Consider the following 21,040-nt stretch of genomic DNA (forward strand, 5'->3'; position numbering starts at 1 on the left):
CATCTGTGAAACGGAGGATTTAGAAGGCAACTGCTCTAAGCTGCTACCTGCTCTGACTGGTGTAACCTGGGACCCACACAGGACAGAAGGGACACATCAGCAGTTGGCATCTGGGGTCTCCATGCCCATGATTTTAAGTTAAGGCATGAAGGAACAGATGAGACAGAAAGGAATTTGATAGCTCTGACTACACTGGCATCTGCTTACAAACCTCCAGGAAGTCTCCAGAATAAAAGAGCAAACTTCTAAGCTTGGCATTCAAGGCTCCTGGGAACTGACTTCTGTTTAAGCCTCCCCTCTACCCCACTCCAGGTACTTCTGCCTATCTGGAATTCCTGCTGATCCCAGGCCATGATGAGCATGCCTACCCTTCCCTCTGATCTTCCCTCCTACCCTGCAGAGCTTCTGCAGGAGGGGATCCCTCTCTTCCTCCACCACCAAATGTTGTCTCCTTTTGGAGCCTTGTCTGAACCCTCTCCCCAGGTGGGATGAGTCACTTCCCCTCTTTGTTCCTCGGCCCCTTTGTTCTTGTTTCCCCCGAGAGGTCTCTGTCTTCCTCACCACGCTGGGAGCAACCTGAGGACAAGGTCAAGGCTGATGATGTCTATGAGCCCAGGAGAGTGGTGCATAAAAGCTGTTTGAGAGAGTTTGCAGAATTAATGGACAAATGAAAGTTAGAGACTGACTTACAACTGGGGAAAGTTCTAGTTGACCCTTTCTGTTCCTAAAGTAAATGTCACCAGATAGGGGTCAGGAGCCTGGGCTTTCAGTTGCAACAACAAGACTTCTTTGCTGTGGGCTTTCTCCAAGACAGATCCTCTCTTTGAGCCTCTTCAAAACAGACACGATAATCATTTGTGCCCTGCTTGCCCCTGAAGCTGTGTTGAGAGATACAAAATCATTAGGAAAGTGCTCAGTGGCTGTGCACCTGCAGCCAGTGCCTATGGTCAGTGTTGGACAGCAAGGAAGGGAAAACCAAGGGAAGCCAACCCCTGGAAGCTTCTCCTGTCTGGGATGCCAAGGTGGAAATGAACTTGAGACCTAGACCAAACTTGAGACTCTTTCATAGTCAGGTAATTTGGGCACCCAGGGCATTGTGATCAGTCTGCCATTCACTCTGTGGCTAGCCCCGCCTACCTTCAGCTTTTTGACACTGGTACAGGGATCATTGGAGAAGCTCTCAGTATCTGAAATCTCAATGTCCTCGCCATACAGAACCCCAGTCAGGTCGTTCCGCACCTGTAAGCAAAGAGAAAGCAGAGGGTGGGTGTGCTGGGGACCACAGGAAGGGTCGGTTCAGAGGGGTTGTCCTGGGGAAGTCGATTGGGAGAAGCGATTTTCTCTACTCCACCAACAATGCAAAGTGAGTGGTTTTGTTTTACATTATTAACTAGACTGCCCCATGAAAACTTGAGGATCCCCCAGTCCCACCCTGCAACTGACACATGGACACAAGGAGGCCAGGCAGGGAAGGGACTTTCTAAGATTGCCCAGGGAGCTCCTGCAAGAGTCAAGACTAGCACCTTTGCTGGTGTCTCTCTACCACAGGGCACTGTCTCCAAATCAGGCTATTCAATTAGTCTTTGTTAATATTTTGCATTATTTATTTGCAACATTATTTCACTTTTATGGTGAGGAAATAACTAAAACATTCAAAGACAATACAGAGTAGGGGAAAGAGGAAAGAAGTATGGAACCTGGCTCTGATGCTAAACCTAGCTATGTGTCTACTGACACACAGAATGAGGAGTATCTATGGATGTGAAAAGAAAAGAGTTGCAAACTCCAGTGCTGCCAGGACCAGCCAGTGTGTGAAACCAGCCTGTGTGGAAGGATTACAGAATGGTAGGGCTGGGTGTGGGCTCGCACCTGCAATCCCAGTGCTTTGGGAGGCCAAGACCAGAGGAGAGCTTGGACTCAGGTGTTCAAGACTGCAGTGAGCCATGATCATGTCACTGCACTCCAGCCTGGGTGACAGAACAAGGTCTTGTCTCAACAGAGTAAAACAAAACAAAAGACAGAAACAGTTTGTTGCTGAGTTAGAATGTGGGTCAAGGGTTACCAGACCTTCTGATTTTGGGGGAAGAAATCAGAAATTTAGACTTTTAAAATAAAAAATTCCCTAATTTTTAAGTGTTAATACTATTTGGAATTAAAAAAAAAAAAGTAAGGATCAAATCAAATAAACTTAAAGTCTGTATCTGGCCTGTGGCCATGGCTGTTTACCCTCTGACATATAGTGATGGAAACTGGACTTTTGTGTTTTAGTAGGGATCACTAGGTTGGGGTCAGGGGATCCAGCTTCCAGGTCCTGCTCTATCACTGACTTGCTTGTGACCTCAACCTCTCGAGTGATCCTCCCCTTCTCTGGGCTTCAGTTTCTTCTTCTTTAGGAGATAATTAAAGCACCTCTTGTTCACACCCACCAGCATGGCTATTACCAAAACGCAAAACCACAAGTGTTGGTGACGATGTGGAGAAACTGGAACCCTTGTGAATTGCTGGTGGGAATGTAAAACGTTGCCGCTGCTATGGAAAACAGTATGGCAGCCCCTCAAAAAAAAAAAATAAATATAGAATTACCACATGATCCAGCAATTCCACTTCTGGGCATGTACCCAAAAGAATTGAAAGCAGGGACTTGAGAGACATTTTAAAATCCATGTTCATAAGAGTATTTGTTCACTGTAGCTAAAAGGTAGAAGCAACCTGAACATTCATTGCTGGATGAATGGATAAACAAATTGTGGTGTATATAGACAGCGAAATATTATTCAGCCTTCAAAAAAGAATTCTGACACATGCTACAACATGGATGAACCTTGAAGATATCACATTATGTGAAATAAGACAGACAGAAAAGGACAAATGTTATATATGATTCTATTCATGTGAGATACTCAGGTTAGTCAAACTTATAGAGACAGAAAGTAGCATGGTGGTTACCAGAGCTGAGGGGAGGAGGGGATGGGCAGTGATTGTTTAATGGTCACAGAGTTTCAGTGTAAAATGATGTAGAGTCCTGCAGATTCAGTGGCGACAGCTGCACAAACATGTGAATGTACTTACTGCTGCTGAACTATACACTTAATAATTGCCAAAATGGTAAATTATGTATATTGTCCCACAGTAAATATGAACTTCTTACTTCAACACTTGGTGGATCCTTGTAATGTATAAAACAGAGCATTTTGGATAATCTGGCCCTAAATGCCACAGGATGGTCACCGCCAAGGAAGGGAGACAAAAGAGGCTGTGATGGGAGCTGCCATCTTTCACTTCTCCGAGAGAAATATGAAGCAAATAGAGCAACTGTGAACATGTAATCATTCTGGCTAGCAAGTCCATGGGTGTTTACTTTATTCTGAATGCTTGAAATGCCTTGTGATTAATGTTTTGTAAAAGGAAAGATTCCGTCACAGGGTGAACCTTGTCCATCATTTGTTTCTACTTTAATTTGATGGAAGATTGGGAACTAGTCAATGGGGGAAAACAGTTAACTTTGCCATTAGAGTTTATTTCTGCTGTCTCAAATCCTTTTGGATACAGGTGGGTTCCCATTATGAGTTTTGTGCATCATGAGGGTGTTGTAGAACGACCACCATTATTAAACGTGGAAAACGTGCATGCTTGGCCCTCCTGGGAGGAGCTCAATGCATGAGCTCCTGGAAATGCAGTCAAGCCTTGGCTCTCCACTTGCACGGCACCCACATTCCAAGAAACTCAAGTCTCAATCTTTTTACCCATCAGATGGGGGTGATACAGCAAGTAGTTCATGGGGTTGACTTGTGGCCCAGCAAAAGCACCGAAGATGTGGAACGGCTTTGTAAACTCTAAAGTTCTACACACCACTTAGAAGTTGGAGTGATCATTCTCAGGCACATGGCAAGGCATCAAGGCAGCAGTGGCTTGGGTATCCACATGTGTCTATTAGTGTCTGCATGAAAGCTATATATAAACGTGGCAGAATAAAATGTTTTATAGGTGGTCAGAACTCAAAACAGACAAAACACACCCTAGAGGTCATCTTATCTCTCCCCTCATTTCACAGATGAGGAAATTGAAGTGTGATTCCCAGTCCTGGCTGGCTCTTCTCAATTCTGCCAGATGTTGACCGTTTCGGAGGCCTGATGAACCAGAACAGGCCAGAACAGATGGTCAGTGAGATCAACCACTCACTGCCCATAATCTCAGCACCAAGGAGTCTGTGCTTACTTCAAGTATTTATCTTAACGGACTTTCTGGGGAAAACAAATGGAGGCAACCAGTAATATTATAAACGGCATTTTAAAGTAAAAAAAAAAAAGTAAAAATCAAACCAAATAAACTTAAAGTCTGTACTAGCCTGTGACCATGATGGAAAAGAAATAATGTAATTAATCTTCCTCACAGGGGAAAAAATATACATGCTCCTTATGCGGGTAGAAGGACCATTTAGTGCACTGATGAAAGATGTACTAAGTAAATTTGTAAATACCTAGGTTTCCTTCTGGAACTGCAGCTATCTCTTGTTTAAAACAGAGCCAGGTCAGGCGCAGTGGCTCATGCACCAGCACTTTGAGTGGCCAAGGCAGATGAATCACCTGAGGTCGGGAGTTCAAGACCAACCTGGCCAACATGGTAAAACTTCATCTCCACCAAAAATACAAAAACTAGTCAGGCATGGGAGCCTGATGAGTCACTGGTCTCACCCTTTTTGACCTTTATACTCTCCATCTGCCTGTGCCCATGGCCTCCCTAAAGGGTTCTTGGTCCCTGTCCCAGTCACACCTCACTCCTCTCAGTGTGAACCACTTTGTCGCTACCCTGATAAAGGCAAGCAGAACTGAGCCCAGGGCTCTAGGTGTGGTCTGAGATGGATGGACCAGAGAGGGATTATCCCCTCCTTCATTCTAGATGTGATACCTTTTAAAATGTAGTTCTTGGCCAGGTGCAGTAGCTCACGCCTATAATTCCAGCACTTTGGGAGGCCGAGTTTGAAACCAGCCTGGCCAACATGGCAAAACCCCGTCTCTACTAAAAATATAGAAATTAGCTGCGTGTGGTGGCAGGCACCTGTAATCCCAGCTACTTGGAAGGCTGACGCAGGAGAATCATTTGAACCTGGGAGGCTGAAGTTGCAATGAGCCCAGATTGTGCTGCTGCACTCCAGCCTGGGCAACAGAGCGAGACTCTTTCTAAAAAAAAAAGAAAAGAAAAAAAGGCAACAATGTCTTATAAAAGTTTCCCATAAACTGCATTTCTGCAAAATTATTTCCTTTTTTCTATTAATCTCCTTTATAAAAATATAAGTATGTTCTTTCAGGAAAGAAATAACTCTTAATTTCCAATAAAATACACTCACATACACAACACACACACAAAGTATGGCTGGGGGTGCCCCTGGGGGCCAAATCTGCATATTGGGCCAAGTGAGGCAGCCACCAGGAGTCTGATTTGCTGAAAGCTCGGGCATCCTGGGAGAGATGGGGAGATATGGGTGATGATGGGCAGAGGAGGTTAGAAGGCTGCCCCTCACCTATAAGGGGGCAAGAGACACAGACTGACAGGGAGGAGTGCTGCGAGTAGGCACCCAGGGCTGCTGGAAGGGAGATGAGGAAGGACTGGGCTCCCTAAAGGCCAGGGCCTCTGTGTCTACCCAAAGGCAAAACTCTCCCTGCTTCTGGGACAGCGGATCCAGAACCTGGCTAAGGAACAAATCCATAAGGAGTCAAAGTCATTTGGCATGGAGAGGAACCGATGTGTCAGAGCCCCAGGAATAAATAATCTGGGATAAGAGGCTTGGAGGCAATAGTTGCTGACTTGACCCTTTCTCCCCGCCCCTGCTACAAGAACTGGTGCAGCCCATCCACATGAGGTCATGGCAGAAGGTATGTCCCTGAAGCAATGGTTCTTAAACAGTGGCCCCTGCACCAGTCACACCAGCAGCACCTGAGAACTTGTTAAAAATGCAAACTCTCCAGCCCTATTCAGAACTACCGAATCAGACATTCCGGGGTGGGGTCCAGCAACCTGTTTTAACAAGCTCTCCAGGTAATTCTGATACCTGTTTAGAGGGGTGTCAGAATTCTAAAGGAATTCCGCATTCTAAAGGAAGTAAATGTAAATTCTAAAGGATAAGTTTTCAGTAAATGACTGATAATTATGAGAAAAAAATTTTTAATGGTTTGGATATTTTCCCCTTGGTTAGGAGACCAGAATGTATTAACTGAGCCAGGCAATTACCAAAGTGTGATTAAGACTAGGAAGCACTTTTTTTTTTTTGACAAAGTCTTGCTCTTTGACCCAGGCTGGAGTGCAGCAGCACAATCTGGGCTCATTGCAATCTCTGCCTCTCAGGTTCAAGCGATTCTCCTGCCTCAGCCTCCCAAGTAGCTGGGATTACAGGTGCCTGCCACCACACCCAGCTGATTTTTGTATTTTTAGTAGAGATGGAGTTTTGCCATGTTGGCCAGGCTGGTTTCAAACTCGGCCTCCCAAAGTGCTGGAATTATAGGCGTGAGCCACTGCACCTGGCCAAGAACTACATTTTAAAAGGTATCACATCTAGAATGAAGGAGGGGATAATCCCTCTCTGGTCCATCCATCTCAGACCACACCTAGAGCCCTGGGCTGAGTTCTGCTTGCCTTTATCAGGGTAGTGACAAAGTGGCTCACACTCAGAGGAGAAAGGTGTGACTGGGACAGGGACCAAGAACCCTTTAGGGAGGCCATGGGCACAGGCAGATGGAGAGTATAAAGGTCACAAAGGGTGAGACCAGTGACTCATCAGGCCCCCATTTAGCTTTGGGAATCAAACAGCCAAATGCAAGAACATTAATATTTGGACTCAGACTTCAAGTTCTAGGAAGTCCCACATTTTTCATAAAGCTAAGAGCCAGGAGAAATCCGTGGCTTTGAGGGAAAGCCAGCAGTGGGAACAGCCCTGCTCAGGCTGAGCCAGGAGAAAATGCCGCCAGGTCAGATCAGCCATCTGAACAGCAGAGATGAGTGCGTCTGCCCACAACCTCCCTCCCAGCTGGTTCACGGGGATGTGGGTGAAGAGAGTGACAGGGACTTGTCACTCCAATAAAGCCATCACAATGGCTTCATTCCTATAACTGACTGAGCACACAACCTCCGTCTGAACACTAGGCACGGGAGTGCACAGTCTTTATCCATGCCTGCAAGACATAGTGGGAGAAGAGGAGGGGTTGGAAGAGGAAAAAGAGAACAGAGAAAAAGGTAGAAAGCAAATGGAATTGGGAAAGGAATGTAGGTAAATGGATGACTTAGATCTCCTCACTCAGCATTTAATTGAGTCTATGTAACCTGTTTAAAGCCTAATGCAGATCCACACTGTCCTATCAGGGAGGCTGGTCCCCACTTCCGAGACGGCCACAGTGCTACTCCAGTGCAAGGCCTCTTGCCTGCACCTCTCCATTAAACACAGAATAGCTGTGAGAGGATCCAGGCACTGCCCTCTCTCTGGAATCATGCAGCCTTGGGCTTATCAGATCACTGCATGACCCGCCACCTCGGCATGTGGGTCAGTCTGTTTTCTCCACCCACGCTGTCTCTGCTTTAGGTCCCCAGGACTGTATCTGCATGTCCTGCCAGGCTCCCTGAAGGCATGTCCCTGCAACTCCCTGCTACACACAGGTAGGGCTGGAAAACTCCTGGCTCCTACGGATCCCCCCACGCTCGGCACTGGACACTCCTGCCCTCCATAGATGCAAGGTGAGGGGCCTGACGTCAGGAGCCGTGGGGTGCAGCCCCCAGTCAGCCTGGCAAGGGACCTTCTCAGACCTCAGGCTCTCAATCCGAGCTCTTGCTTCATTCCTGGGACTGAAATTCTATCTCATGCCAGTCACTGCCTGGCTTCTGGGCTTGAGTACCTTCCTTACCACTTTTGGATTTTCCAGAATGGGCTCTGTTTGGGTGAATCAGTGAGACTGGTAAGGACACTCATTCATTTACGATATTGACATCTCTTCTGTTCCAGGTACCGTCTGAGGCAGCACTGGGCGTCTAATGACCAAAACCATGTACTGTCTCAGATCTCTGTCTAGTGAGGGCAAAAGACATTCATCAGCTGACTGTCCCAGGGAATGGCTAAGTGTCCACTGAGACAAAGCTTCTCAAGTTCAGGGGCATGCTTCTGGGAGAGGCTGTAGCAGAGGAGTCTGGGAGGTGGGGCAGGGGGAAGGATTCCAGGCTGAGGAGCAGCATGTGCATGTCCGGTGATGGCAGGGAGCTGGTAGAGAAACTAGAATGGCCCAGCGGACTTAAAGCGCAGCCTAAAGCAGGGTTCCGAGTACTAGCTCGGTCTAGAGACCCCCACCCACGTGGCACAGAAGGCAATGAGAGTCAGAAACCCAGATAGAACAGCAAAGTGGGTCTATCGGGGTGGGCGGGGGGGGGCCTACCACGGGCAGCAGCCTACCAAGCTGAGACCCTCAGGGACTGACAGCATTCTAGGCTGAAGGCCCCCAGCAGATTCTGATCCACATATTTATTCTCTAACAACAGGTGATTATTATTAACAAACAGGTGTTCTGTATTTTCTCATAATGCAAAAATATACCAAGTAGGCAGCTGTTACCTACTTACCACTGATTACAGACAAACCAAAAGGTATTCTCCACAAGAAAGCCACAGGGGCAGGGTTAGATAGCTCAAAGAACTGTTTTAACAGGTGTGTGATATTTATACATTGTCCTGACACTTTGGAATGCCCCAAGTGGTTTTCCACTTGGGGTAGGGGGTCGGCTAGGTTTTCCTTGCCATCGTTCTTCCCAGCAAACAATATACTCTATCATACACTCAGCATTCATCAATATTCATAAACTTAATATTTCTCAACAGCAGGGCTTGGGGGAGGCTGTTGGAATGAAATGAGAAAGAGGTGGGTGAGGGCAGCCTGGACAGGCCTTCCAGTTCACGTGAAGGATCAGGTCTTGGCCCTAAGCACAATGGTAACCCATGATGAGGTTTTTAGTAAGGAGTGACATTATTAGAACAGCTTCAAAACAGTTGCTCAGGCTGCTGTGGGACCACTAAGGGGCAGGGACAGGAGGGGAAGAGGAAGGCCAGGGCGGGGCTCCAGCAATGGTCCAGGTGAGGGATTCTGGAGGCTAGATGAGAGGGAGGTGGCAAGAAGTGATCAGCTTGGGGGTACAGCCAGGACAACAATATGTATTAGTCATCTACTGCTGTGCAACAAATTATCCCAAAATGTAGCAGCTTAAACCAATAAGCATCCACTTTCCCTATGGTTTCCACAGTGAGGAACGGGGAGCGACTTAGCTGGGGGGTTTCTGGCTCAGGGTCTTTCAGCAGGTCATGGTCAGGACACTGGCTGGGGCTGCCGTCACCTAAAGATTTCAGGACTGCATGCTAGAATCACCTGGCAAGTTTTAGAAACTGCCGATGCTCTAGCTGCCTCCTAAACCAATAAGAACCTCTGGGATAGGACCCAGGCGATGTATTTTTTAGAGCTTTCCAGGAGTTTCCAATGTGTAGCTAAAGTTGCTAACTACTGATTTTAGGGGTAAGAGCAACAGAATCGTCATGCTCACAGCTGGGTTGCCAGCCTGCCTGAAAACCGCCAAGCCCCCTGTCCCCATCTCCTCCAGACCCAGGGCTCCAGGATTCCTCCCCTGCTCTCTCCTGCCCCCTCTAGTAGGTACATCTCATCTTTAATCCCCCAGCCCTTTTACTCCTGGCCCTTAGCACCCCTAGTAGCCCCTAACTATGACAGGAGAGAATGGAAAGAAGGAAAGGAGGCAGGAGGACACAAGAGAGAAAGCATGAAAGGGAGAAGAGAGAAGCAGATTATTATTATAGCTACTTGCTACTGCATTCAGACCACACGTCCCACACAGGGGAGGCGCCCATGGGCAAGTGAAATTCACGGCCAGTGGCTGGAGGCTGCAGGAAGCTTCAGTGATCTCAAGACACTTGGCTTCTATGGCCAGTCGTTCCTCAGACAACTTCCCTAATGAGGCCACTGCACCAGCAGAGGAACCATCCAGAAAGGCTCAGATACAGGTGAAGACAGGAAGAACCAGGGCTTCGCCCCATGCACTTTACAACTCTTTGAAAATTCTAATTAGGTTACAAAATGAACTTGAGAGCAAAGCGAATTCCCAGCTCTCCTATGGAAGCTGAGGTAACCTACTTTGTCATTCAAATGCACTGGCTATATATAGCCGAGAATTGTGCCGAAATGTCACTCCTCTTACCTGACTAAAGTGTATAATTATAGATTTACTTCTATTCATTCATGAAATGTGTCTTCACTTGATTAAACAGTTCATTCAAGGAAAATCCATTAAAATATGGAACATGTTAAAATGTGGCTCCTTAGAGGCAGAGGGCACCGTTGTAGCTAAGATGCTAATTAGGATAAACAGGCATTTGAAACACTCAAATCTTTGAATAATTCAGGCCACTTTTACTGGGGCTGGAGCTCCCCAGGAACTGCCATTAATTTAAGCTAATTAAAAAATTAGCCTGGAGAGGCGTAGACCAGAACCGACTTCAAACACAGGAGAGCTGTTGTGTAGAGGGGGGCACCCGGTGCTGGGCACCCCCGTGGTGATGGAGCACCAACAGGTAAGATGGTTCAAGCAATTAGATTTTGGCCCAATGCCAAAACCCCCCACCACTTTCTAATGATGGAGAAGGTGGCTGTGATAGTGAGGTCTTTCAAAGATTTGGGGCATATACTTAAAAACTTATCTATGTGGTATATTTCTGCCTGTCTAAACCAGATGTACATTCATTAAGGAAGCATTCCTTTTGAAAAATGGAGCCACCTAGTTTTTAGATTCTACAAATTTAATAATAATAATTTGTTAGTAGATTTGAACATAAGTGAAAACAATGTAAAGGGCAAGTATGTAATTGAATATGTATTAGATCTGCTGCACGAGGGGACTAGTTGTACTTGGGTCTATATCCAGCTGTATTCAGGTGTGTGTGTGTGACCCATGCATGTTCACAGTGCAGAGCCAGTGGGTTGAAAGGTGACCTCCAAAAAGATAGGTCTAAGTTCTAACCCTGAGAACTTGTGAATGTGACCTTATTTGGAAAAAGGGTCTTTGCAGACATAATTAACAGAAGGATCTTGAGATGAGATCATCCTGGATAAATCCAATATTGAGTGTTCTTATAAGACAAAAGCAAAGAGAGACTTGGGACGCAGAGACATGAGAGTGAAGGCCACGTGAAGACAGAGGCAGAGGGTGGAGTGAAGCAGCTGCCAGCAAGAAGCACCTGGAGCCACCAGAAGCTGGGAGATGCGGGCAAGGATGCCCTCCTAGAGACTCCAGGGCAAGCCTGCTGATACCTTCATTTAGGACCTCTGGTCTGCAGAACTGAGAGACCACACAGCATTTCTGTGGTTTTAGGCCACCTAATCAGTGGTGATTTGTTTGACAGCCACGGGAAACTAATATACCTGGGGCCTCCTGAGACCTGGTTGCTCATTGATCCAACTCAGGTTCCCATGGAGAAGCCCAGGCTTCTTGTCCAGTCTAGATGCTCGATCCCAGTTTCTCTCTACTTGATGGCACTACTTGTGTATCCCAAAGATAGATGGTTTTTCCTACATCTCCAGAATTGCCCAAAGCAGGGAAACAAGTGGAAGACCATAAGCTGTGCATCATGAAGATGTGGGTGCTGGGGACAGGGGCACTGGCCTCATAGAGCTTTAGTGGAGGGCTCAGGAGTCCAGATCACTGACTTCGAGTTGACTCACAAAGAGGTGACCATGAGTACTGGGGCTGTAACATTTCCTTCCCCACAGATGTGTCAGTTCCCGGAGGGAAGCACTTTGCTTGTTTTGATCTCAGGATCCTGTGTAGTGCCTGGCATATAGCAGGTCCTCAGAACTGTGGTGAATGAAAAATGGATGAGTGCATGCTGAGGCCACACCATGGCCACCCACTCTTAGATGGAGGAGGGTAATATTCTGAGCCCATGAGAGTTCGTACTGCATCTTGAGCTGGTCTCGCAGAGATGAGGCAAGTTCCCAAGGGCTGGGCTGCATGCTGAGGCTGAAAATACAGCCTGTGGATACAGGGATGAGTCCCAGGGGCAGTGCTGGCTAGAACTCTATCAGGACCCCAGTGAAGGAAGATGTCTGGGGAGAGCTGTAGTGCTCTGGGAGTACCTCTGTGGGGACACATGGGGCCTGAGGGCAGCTGGAGTTCCCTGGGGACAGTTCCCTGCCTCCCTTACCATGGCAGAGAGTGTCAGGGGCCTGTGACCTGAGACTTGCCCAGCTACTCACATCCAGCCCTCATGGCAGCTCCTACCTGCTGGGAGTCCAACTGGCCTACATGGCAGTTGGGAGCAGGGATCCCACCTGGCAGAGCTATAGGCCCTCACGCCCAACCCACGATGCCACCTCTCACCACCATCACCCCATTATGAAAGTCCTCCAGAGGGAGGGCAGAGAGGCTGCAGGCTGCTCCTCTCTCTAGCCCACAACTGCTCTCAGAGTCCTGTTTCCCAGAACCACATGCTGTAGGTGAGAAACACACCCTTAGCCCAACTTCGAGAAGGCAACTGGGGCCTTTCTGGCTCTCAAATCAAATCCAGGCTGATGGAAAACTGATTTATCAGTTTTAGAAATTCCAAAGAATCATCAGTGGCGGATAGAGTCATGCTTTTCCCCCGAAAGACGTCCATGTCCAAATCCCTAAATTATGTTACCTTATGTGGCAAAAGGGGCTTTGCAGGTGGGGTGAAGTTAAGGATGTCAAGATGGAACAACCATCTGAAATTATCCACGTGGCCCAATATAATCCCAAGGGTCTTTATAAAGGAAGGAGGGAGGTAGAAAAGTCAGAGTCAGGAAAGGGATTCGTTCGAAGATGCACTGCAGCTGGCTTTGAAAGTGGAGGAAGAGGCCAGGAACCAAGGCTCCCAGACAGCCTGAAGGAGGTAGGAAAGGCAAGGAAACAGTCTCCCCTAAAGCCTCCAGAAGGAACCAGCCAAAATCAAGAACATCTTGATTTTGACCCATTGATTTTTGAACTTCTGATGTGATTACCATAAGATAATAAATTTGTGCTGTTTTATGCCACAAAATTTATGAGGATTTGTTGCAGCAGAACAGGAAACGAATACATTAAGCTTTCACCTTGAGATGCCATACATCTTGAAATGCCACAGGCTGTTTGAAGCCTTTCCTTGTTCCCAGGCTAGCAGTGACTTCTCTGAATTCCACAGTCCTGGGCTCAAGATCCCTCTCCTTGGCTAAACAGAGAATGTCCTGAGATTCCACACACCTACCATCTGGGACACCCCTTGCTCCTCCGGATGCCTAGCACAGGGCAGTGATCCAAGCACCTTTCTTAAATAGCACATAAAAATCCCCTGTTGGGCACCCCCAGCCATCAGTCTTCCCTTTGCCCCTCATTTTCCAAGGACCTCACACACTCCAGAAGCAGTCACTGAAGTCAGGTTACGCTGAGCCACCAGGGAATGAAATTAGCCATCAGATCTTATTGCTTTGCTTGTGACAAATTGCCCACTGCTTTAATTGTTCCAGACTCGAGGGACCAAACCAATGTTTATAAAAACGTTGGGTATTAATAAAACAGGGAGGCTATACAGGTAAAGTGATGAATAGAAGCCTCTGTAGGAAATGAGCAATATGCAAAGTGAGCCTCTGATACCAAAATAGAAGGAGAAATCACACCTGAGAGCACCAAAGCAAGGAGACTTCAAAACCACTCCCTGGCTCTCTGAGCCCCATCCCTCCTCCTTGTCTCTCGAGGAATGATGGAGGGAATGGCAGGCAGCCACATGGGGAAGTCTAGGCATGTGAGATATCACTTCTGTACATCCCTGAGGAGCTGTCACCAAACCCAGGGGACTGGCGTGGCATCTGGGCCTCAGGGAAAGGGCCAGGACTAGTGGGAGAGGCCAGCAGGAAGTAATTTCAGCTCCCTCAGAGGCAGAAGTTTCTAGCAAGAGAGTGAGCCAAAGAAGGAAGGGTCCTTCCCCAGGTGGGAGTGAGCTCCCCACCATGACAGTGTACAAGCAGAGGTGGGTTGCTATAGAAGGGATTCAAGCATCAGGTGGAGGGTCAGACAAGACTGCTGGATCCCCAAGGAAGGTCTCAAATTCTCAAACCTGTACCTTAGTTACGAGGGCACGAATGCTGAGGGAAGCCTAGGTGGTACATGTTCTCACCCCTGCAGAAACAGGACAGCTTCAGGCCACTCTGTAAGCTGGATGAGCAGTGGGATCAAATCATCCACCCTTGTACTTCATCGTGGAGATTAAAGGACTCCTCTCTGAGACTCTGGAAAATCACTCCTGTTTTTATGAGGAGCTTTCTTTCCAGTTCTGGATTCCAAAGTATGAGATTTGTGCTCAGCTCGTGTTCTGGTTGACATACTATGCCCCTAGCATTTGCACTGCCCCCCCACCCCCCTGGCCCCACTTCTTAGCTTCCACTGGCTCTCTTCTTCTAGGGCTTTAGATTTGGGGTATGGAATGAGGTAAGGAACTGAAGGGCTGGGACTCCTCTTGGCACAGACAGCAAAAGGCATAGGTGCAAACTGCTCCCAGAGCCCACCTCTCCTTCCCTTCCCTCCACTCCTCCTCTCCCACCCCCAGCCCTCACTCGAAGCCCTCGGGGAGGAAGCAGGCCACAGGCAACACACCAGGATTGACTCTGGAGTGAATTTCATCCTCAACAATCTTAAAAAGCAGATCCCATTCTTGTTTCCATTTCACAGATGAGGGACTAGAAAGATTAAGTCACTTGCCCAAGGCCTTACAAGTAGTAAGTCAGAGGGCCAAGACTGAAATTCATGTCTCTCTGACTTCCAAAAATCCAGGAGGGGAGAGTAGAGGAAGAAGAGAGGAGGGGGTTTGGGTGGCGGCACTGGCCTGGCCCCTGGGTGGTTCCTGCAGGGAGAGGACCCAGTGAGTGGCTTTCTTGCTTGAGCATCCCTCCCTAGACTGGGAGTCCTGGGGGAGTTGGGACTGTGTTGGGGCCTGTGTGTCCATGCCAGACACAAAGCCTGGCAAAAAGCAAGTGATAGGACACAGGGGAGAGAGAAGCAGGGCAGAGCTGGACATATCCAGGAAGCAAGAGCATCATCATCAGAGAATGGTAACAAGAAAAAGACAGGAACACCAAGGATGCACTCCACCTTCACCTCCTGGCCCCAGGGTCACTGCAAAGGGAGCCATCTGTCCAGCAGGCAGAGTAAGTGCTGACACTCTCAGGCCCACTGCTCATGTGTCTGAGAGAGAGGCTGAGCTCAGACCATCAGAACCAGGCTGCTACACACCAACTCACCAGCCCTCATTGGACAGCTGAGAAAACTGAGGTCCCAAGAGGAGTAGAGACTTGCCCCAAATCACACAATGGTCTAGGCACAAAGCTAGGACTCAAACCCTGTTTCTTGCCTCTAGGCCAATGTTGCCCAAAGCCGCTTATTTAATGGCAGCAACAGAACGGTAAGCCCCCAAGAGAGCCAACAGCTGCAGACCTTTCAGGACCCTTTCCAAAATCCTACGAGACAAGTGCTGCTCCCAGGCAGTGCCCAGCCCTGTTCCTGACCCCCAGGGTGGCACAATCTTTGGTGATCCTGGCTCCTAGCTCCTGGGTTCCAGGACCCAACACAGGGCCTGGCACAGAGCAGCTGCCTGGTAGCACTAATGAGACCTAGAAATTTCCCTGACATCAACCATGCTTGGGCTCAGAGTTTGGAAGCAGCAGCTTCCAAACCTGCTTGTGCATCTATATCTTCCCAAGAGCTTTGTAGAAATACAGATTCCTGGGCCCCAACAGACACTGGTACAGGAGGGAGGCCAGCAGTTCGTGTTGGTACAAAGTGCTGTGGGATCTCAGTTGCACAGCCAGATTTGAGAGACACCCTTTTAGTGTGCTCCAATCTGAGTCGCCCTTTAGCTTAAACTTCTTTGTTCCCAAGGGCGCTCTGATGGAGATACTATGGCACTGCCAGAATCTTCCAATGGACAGAGGCATTCATTCCCCATCTGCCAGGATTTGCCCTTGAATAAAGAAGGCAGCCTCATCCAAGATCACATACCTTCCCTAGGGTTGCCTGCACCCAGTGACTGGCCCAGCCTTTTGGTGTCTATTTGGAACTTCTTTGAAGGGCCATGCTAGTTCCACAGCTCCCCATGGGCAAGCTTGGCAGAGGCTTGCGTTGCAACTTCATTGGGTGTCAGCTTCTTCCTCCACCCAGTCCCACCTTTCCCATCTCTTCCTGTGGGCACTGGCTAACAAATCTCCTGTGTGCTGAGCCCCAGGAGAGTCCCTCTCCTGGCAAACCTGACCTTGAACAGGCTCATCCTCCACCCACATATATGTCAGCTTGGACAAAACTGGTACATTGCCACCAAGTTCTCAGATGACAGTATCACCTGCTGAGAGCCTGAAACGCAGTTGCTTGCTGTAGAACCCTCATAGTAACTCAAAGGCTTTCAGCTTTTCAAAATAATGTCAAAACTTCATTGAAAGTGAGAAAGAAGTAAAGTGATAAAACTACCCCTATGCCCAGTACACTAATCCAACTAGTATAATAGCTCATCATGTTGGTTATTCTCATTTGCTTTCATCCACATGCTCAAGCCTGCCCTGCCCTTCTTTGTTTGTGGAATTAGAACTTTCAGATAGGGCAGCATGTGAGTGGCCTGGTTTTCTGACTTCCAGCTAGGCTTGGTCAGTGGGAGCCCAGCAGGAGTCAGACCAATGAGAACCCAGTGGGAGTCAGAGGGCCAATGTGAGTCCACTGGGAGTCAGAGGACCAATGAGAGCCCAGCAGGAGTCAGAGGACCAATGAGAGCATAGCAGGAGTCAGAGGGCCAATGGAAGTCTAGTGGGAGTCAGAGGACCAATGAGAGTCCAGCAGGAGTCTGCGGACCAATGAGAGCCTAGCAGGAGTCACAGGGCTAATGGAAGCCCAGTGGGAGCCAAGGGAGCTCAGTGGAAGTCAGAGAGTCAATGGGAAGCCCCAGGAGGAGTCAGCAAGAAGGCGATAAAGAGTTCAGGGTGTTTCTCCCCTTGGCTCCTCCCTGGCTTGGTTAGAGTCCCTGTGAAGCAAGCGGCTGCCCCACCCCTTGCCCTCCAGGGCACCTGATACTCCTGACTCCAATCATTACTAGTCTCTGGAGCTGCAGTAAACCTGGCTGGTTCCCTTCCCTCAGCCTAAAGTACTTCCCCTAAATCGGACTTTCTTTACTTCAGCTCTGAATATGCCATCTGTTTCTTCCCAGGACATTAATTGATACAGTAGATATAAGTATTTCAAGTAGAAATCATCAAAGTATAAACATTTTTATATCCATATTTTTCACCTAAGATTATATGATATACCTTGTAATTCATTTCACTACTAACCATACATGTATGAATCCCCTTAAGATCTGGACCTCAGCCCTCCTCTAAGTCCTGCTTACCCTTTAAGCCCATAGGTAAACAGCCCTTCCTCCATGAAGTCCTTCTGGATTCTCCAGTGAGCTGCACTCACCCCTTCTGAACATCAACATCCCCTGCTTCTTCTTCCCAGGCCCTGCTTTCTCTGCCCAGCTCTGGAGTAACTGGGAAGATCTTCAATGATCCATATCCCTGAGAATTCACCGCAGCAACACAGAGCATGAGGTGCCCTCATCCCTACAGCCGGCCCTGCAGGTGGCTGGGGGAGGATGCTGGGCTGCTGAGCATGGAGAGGATCTAAACTCTGGACAGCTCCCTCAAGGTCAGGAAAGACAGTCTGTCCTTCCCCTCCCATGGAGCCCATGGAGCCAACCCCATCCTGTAGAGGTGCTGAGTGTGTGCCCTGGGAGGGAGCTGGTGGGCCAGGTGAGCTAACTGTCTCTTGGGGTGGACACTGCACCAAAGTGCTCAGCAGGCTGACAGCCTGGGATCAGGGTCTGAATCTGTGCTAAGCTAAGCAGTTTTTATAATGTATCTTCCTGTGAGCAGTACTCAGAGACTCCAGGGAACAGGTATTTACTCTGTAGAGTCTGCGTGGAATTTTCCAAAGGGGACCAAAATCCGGAGGCACCAAGATTACTATTATTGCTATGGCTTGTTAATCTGTCCATCTGCCCCTGGGCTGTGAGGAACTGAAGGGCCAAAAGGCCCTGTCTGAGCCCCTGTCCAATTTTGGCATAATGGCCTGGCTCAGTCAGCACTGGCTGAATGAGGGAATGAAGGAGACCACAGGACACCCTATGCATCTGCCTGAAGTGGGTGTCACTTAACATCTGGTGCCCAGTGTTTCAAGGGGGAGGCTTGAGGAGCATCTGTGCTTCCTCTGTGCTCCAGTTATCAGAGAAGAGCAAGGGTTCTTAGGCAGAACTGCCAGAATGCTCCAAAAGGAAAGAGAAAGAATAGAGAAGGCTGCACATCCATGATAGATGGGAAAGGTCAGAGCAACACCGGGGACTCATTTACTGAGTGCCTGTCATATGTGGAGCCCTCAAGTATATATCACTCCTTGTGGCCATGGGTGTAAACCCAAAAGGTACAATTATGACCAGTTTATGGGTAAGTGAAATGAGATTCAGAGCTGTTGAGTCAGCTGCCCAAGGTCACACAGCTAGGGAGCCTGGGATTTAACTTCAAAGTCTATCTCTTTCTCTATAGCCTTTGCTGGAAACTACAAGCCAGCAACTTTTTTTTTTTTTTTTTTTTGGAAAGGGTCAGATTAGTAAATACTTTAGGCTTTGCAGGACTTACATGTTCTTTCCCAGCAACATTGCAAATGCAGCCACACACAATGTGCAAATGAATGGGTGTGACTATGTTCCAATAAAACTTTATTTATGAAAACAAGGGACTGGATTTGGTCCAAACAGTTTGCAAGGCCACGGTTTGCAAACCCCTGTTCTAGACTCAGAATAAAAAGCCTGTGGTTCTATGTTCTCCTCTAAGAAGGCTGTGAGAGAGAGCCAAAAGCATGAACTCCAGTCAGGTGACTCCAGGTTAGCATGCTGGCTATATCCCCACTGCTGGGCCTTGGGTGAGTAAGGAAACTCTCTGAGCTTCTTTTCTTGTCTGTTAAAAGAGCATAACCACAACTTACCTTTGAGCTGTTGGAAAAGTTAAAATAAGCTAATACAAGCTAAGCGTCTACCACAGCTGAGGTTCAATAAATGGCAGTGTTCATTATCAGAAATGACAAAGTCAAGAGGGGAGGTGGGGAAGACATGCCATGGGGTTGGGGGAAGGAGGAGAAGTGATGGTGGTACCACTGATGCTAAACCCTGAAAGCTATCTCTTCTCATGAAGGCTGGCTATGGACTTTCTGCAGGGGAATGCTACTCCACAGTGCACGAAACCCCAAAGGGGATTCATAGGTGCCCATGGTGGGAGGAATCTTTTCACCACCCCCGGAAGGAGCAGATGTGTGGAGCTTGGTGACTCCCCACAGAGGGTAGGGAGACAGCTGTTCACAGACTTGATATGGCAAATTGTGTGATGTGCTGTCTTCCTGGGGCAGGCAGCCAAGAAGTGATGGAGGAGCCTCTGCAACCCCCTCCTCACAACGCCTGCTGCCCACGTCTGCTGACTCACCCAGGAGGGTCTGGACATGCCAGAAGAAATCTGAAATGGCTCTCTAGTGAAGCACAAGGCTTTGGAAGGGGATGGAGACTTGGAGGCAGGTGAATAGTTTCTTGTTTCCACTTAAAGGGCATAACTTTGGCAGAGAGGGGAGGAAATGGGGAAACTCCATCAATATTGCTGAAGGCCAGGATGTGGCTCAGGATGCCAGAAGATGAGTCCCTGGCAAGGGACGGAACTCATTGCCCCAAGACTGGCAACACCACGTTTGGCAGGAAAATTCTCCATCTGATCGAGAAGATGCTAAACTGGAACTTGAGAAGGAGAGGAAAAGTGCCCAGGAAAAACTATAAAACCAGATATGAAGAGAGCCAATATATCTGAGAAATTTTAAAAGAGGGCCATGGAACAGGAAATGCTCGGAGATTCTCAAATGTCCATATACCAAAGTACAAAGTATGGGAAACAATGGTAACTATGAAATTTTTGAGAAAGATGGTAAAGCCAAGCACAGATGTCCAACTCCCACCTAAGCTACCTCCTTATGAAAGTGACAGAAAGGACCAAGGGAATATAAAAATAGGGGGAAATCTGCTTCAGCCTTGGAAAATAGGAAAGAGTGCCATCAATATGCCACCAACTTTGAGGAATTTCTGCTAGGTACAGTGCCAACAGAAGCAGATTGAAGGCTGACTCATGGCTCTCCTTCCTGAGAAAGTAGTGCGGTGCTGCAGGGAGGGTGCATGTGCTCACAAGACTGACCTCACAGCCTCTGATGGGTGAGTGAGTGCTAGAAGAGAGGCTGGGCCACAGGAGGGTGTAGAGCCCACCTCTCACTGAGGAGTCCACCTCTCATTGAGGCAGCCCAACAGCCTTCAGGAGTGGCTGGGTCATTAGATCTCAGAACAAACAAAGCCTGTTGAAGTCCTGTTTCTCTAGGACAGGCCTGGTCATCTTGCAGACACAGCAGGCAAGTAAACAAAGGCAGAGGCCAGGGGAAACTGCACATCTGGAGCAGCTGTTTGACAAACTCATGAAGAAACCATATAAACAAGAAATGCTCACACCACCAAATGGTTCCCTAATCCCTTGGCTGCTTATCCCTGGGCTGGTCATATAAAATGTGATCATCCAGTCTTCCAGATGAATATCCAAGATGATGAATCTAACAGCATCTAGATGAAACAATGAGGGGACCTACGGAGATCACCCATTCTGTAAGCAAATACCAAGTCACGGGAGGCATAAAATGCACATGGAACCTATGAAAACTTTCTGAAACATAAAGGAAACGAACAAGGAACAGAAGCAAAGAAAGAATATCATCTCTAAAAAGACTTGCTGTAGGAAATTAAATTATAATGTCAATTATGTACTTCATGGAGGTTAAAAAAAACCTGGACTGTAAATCTAAAAATTAAAATATGCAAGAAAAGAAACTGAGATTAAAAGAAACCAGGCATAGTTAACATAATAATGACTGGAAAT

The 21,040-nt window shown here is 47.9% G+C and overlaps 1 protein-coding gene across 2 annotated transcripts in view; it reads right to left on the reverse strand.

Moving 5' to 3' along the window:
- The window catches only part of GABBR2 (gamma-aminobutyric acid type B receptor subunit 2), a 423,612-nt gene that overhangs the window by 210,189 nt on the left and 192,383 nt on the right, over window positions 1-21,040 (reverse strand). For both annotated transcript variants that reach the window (XM_035253005.3, XM_078373143.1), the window contains one exon: window positions 1,138-1,239. In XM_035253005.3, the coding sequence (XP_035108896.1) occupies window positions 1,138-1,239 (102 nt within the window). The remainder of the gene's footprint in view (window positions 1-1,137; window positions 1,240-21,040) is intronic.

Source organism: Callithrix jacchus, chromosome 1 (genome assembly GCF_049354715.1).
Source record: "Callithrix jacchus isolate 240 chromosome 1, calJac240_pri, whole genome shotgun sequence".
Classification (NCBI taxonomy): Eukaryota; Metazoa; Chordata; class Mammalia; order Primates; family Cebidae; genus Callithrix; species Callithrix jacchus.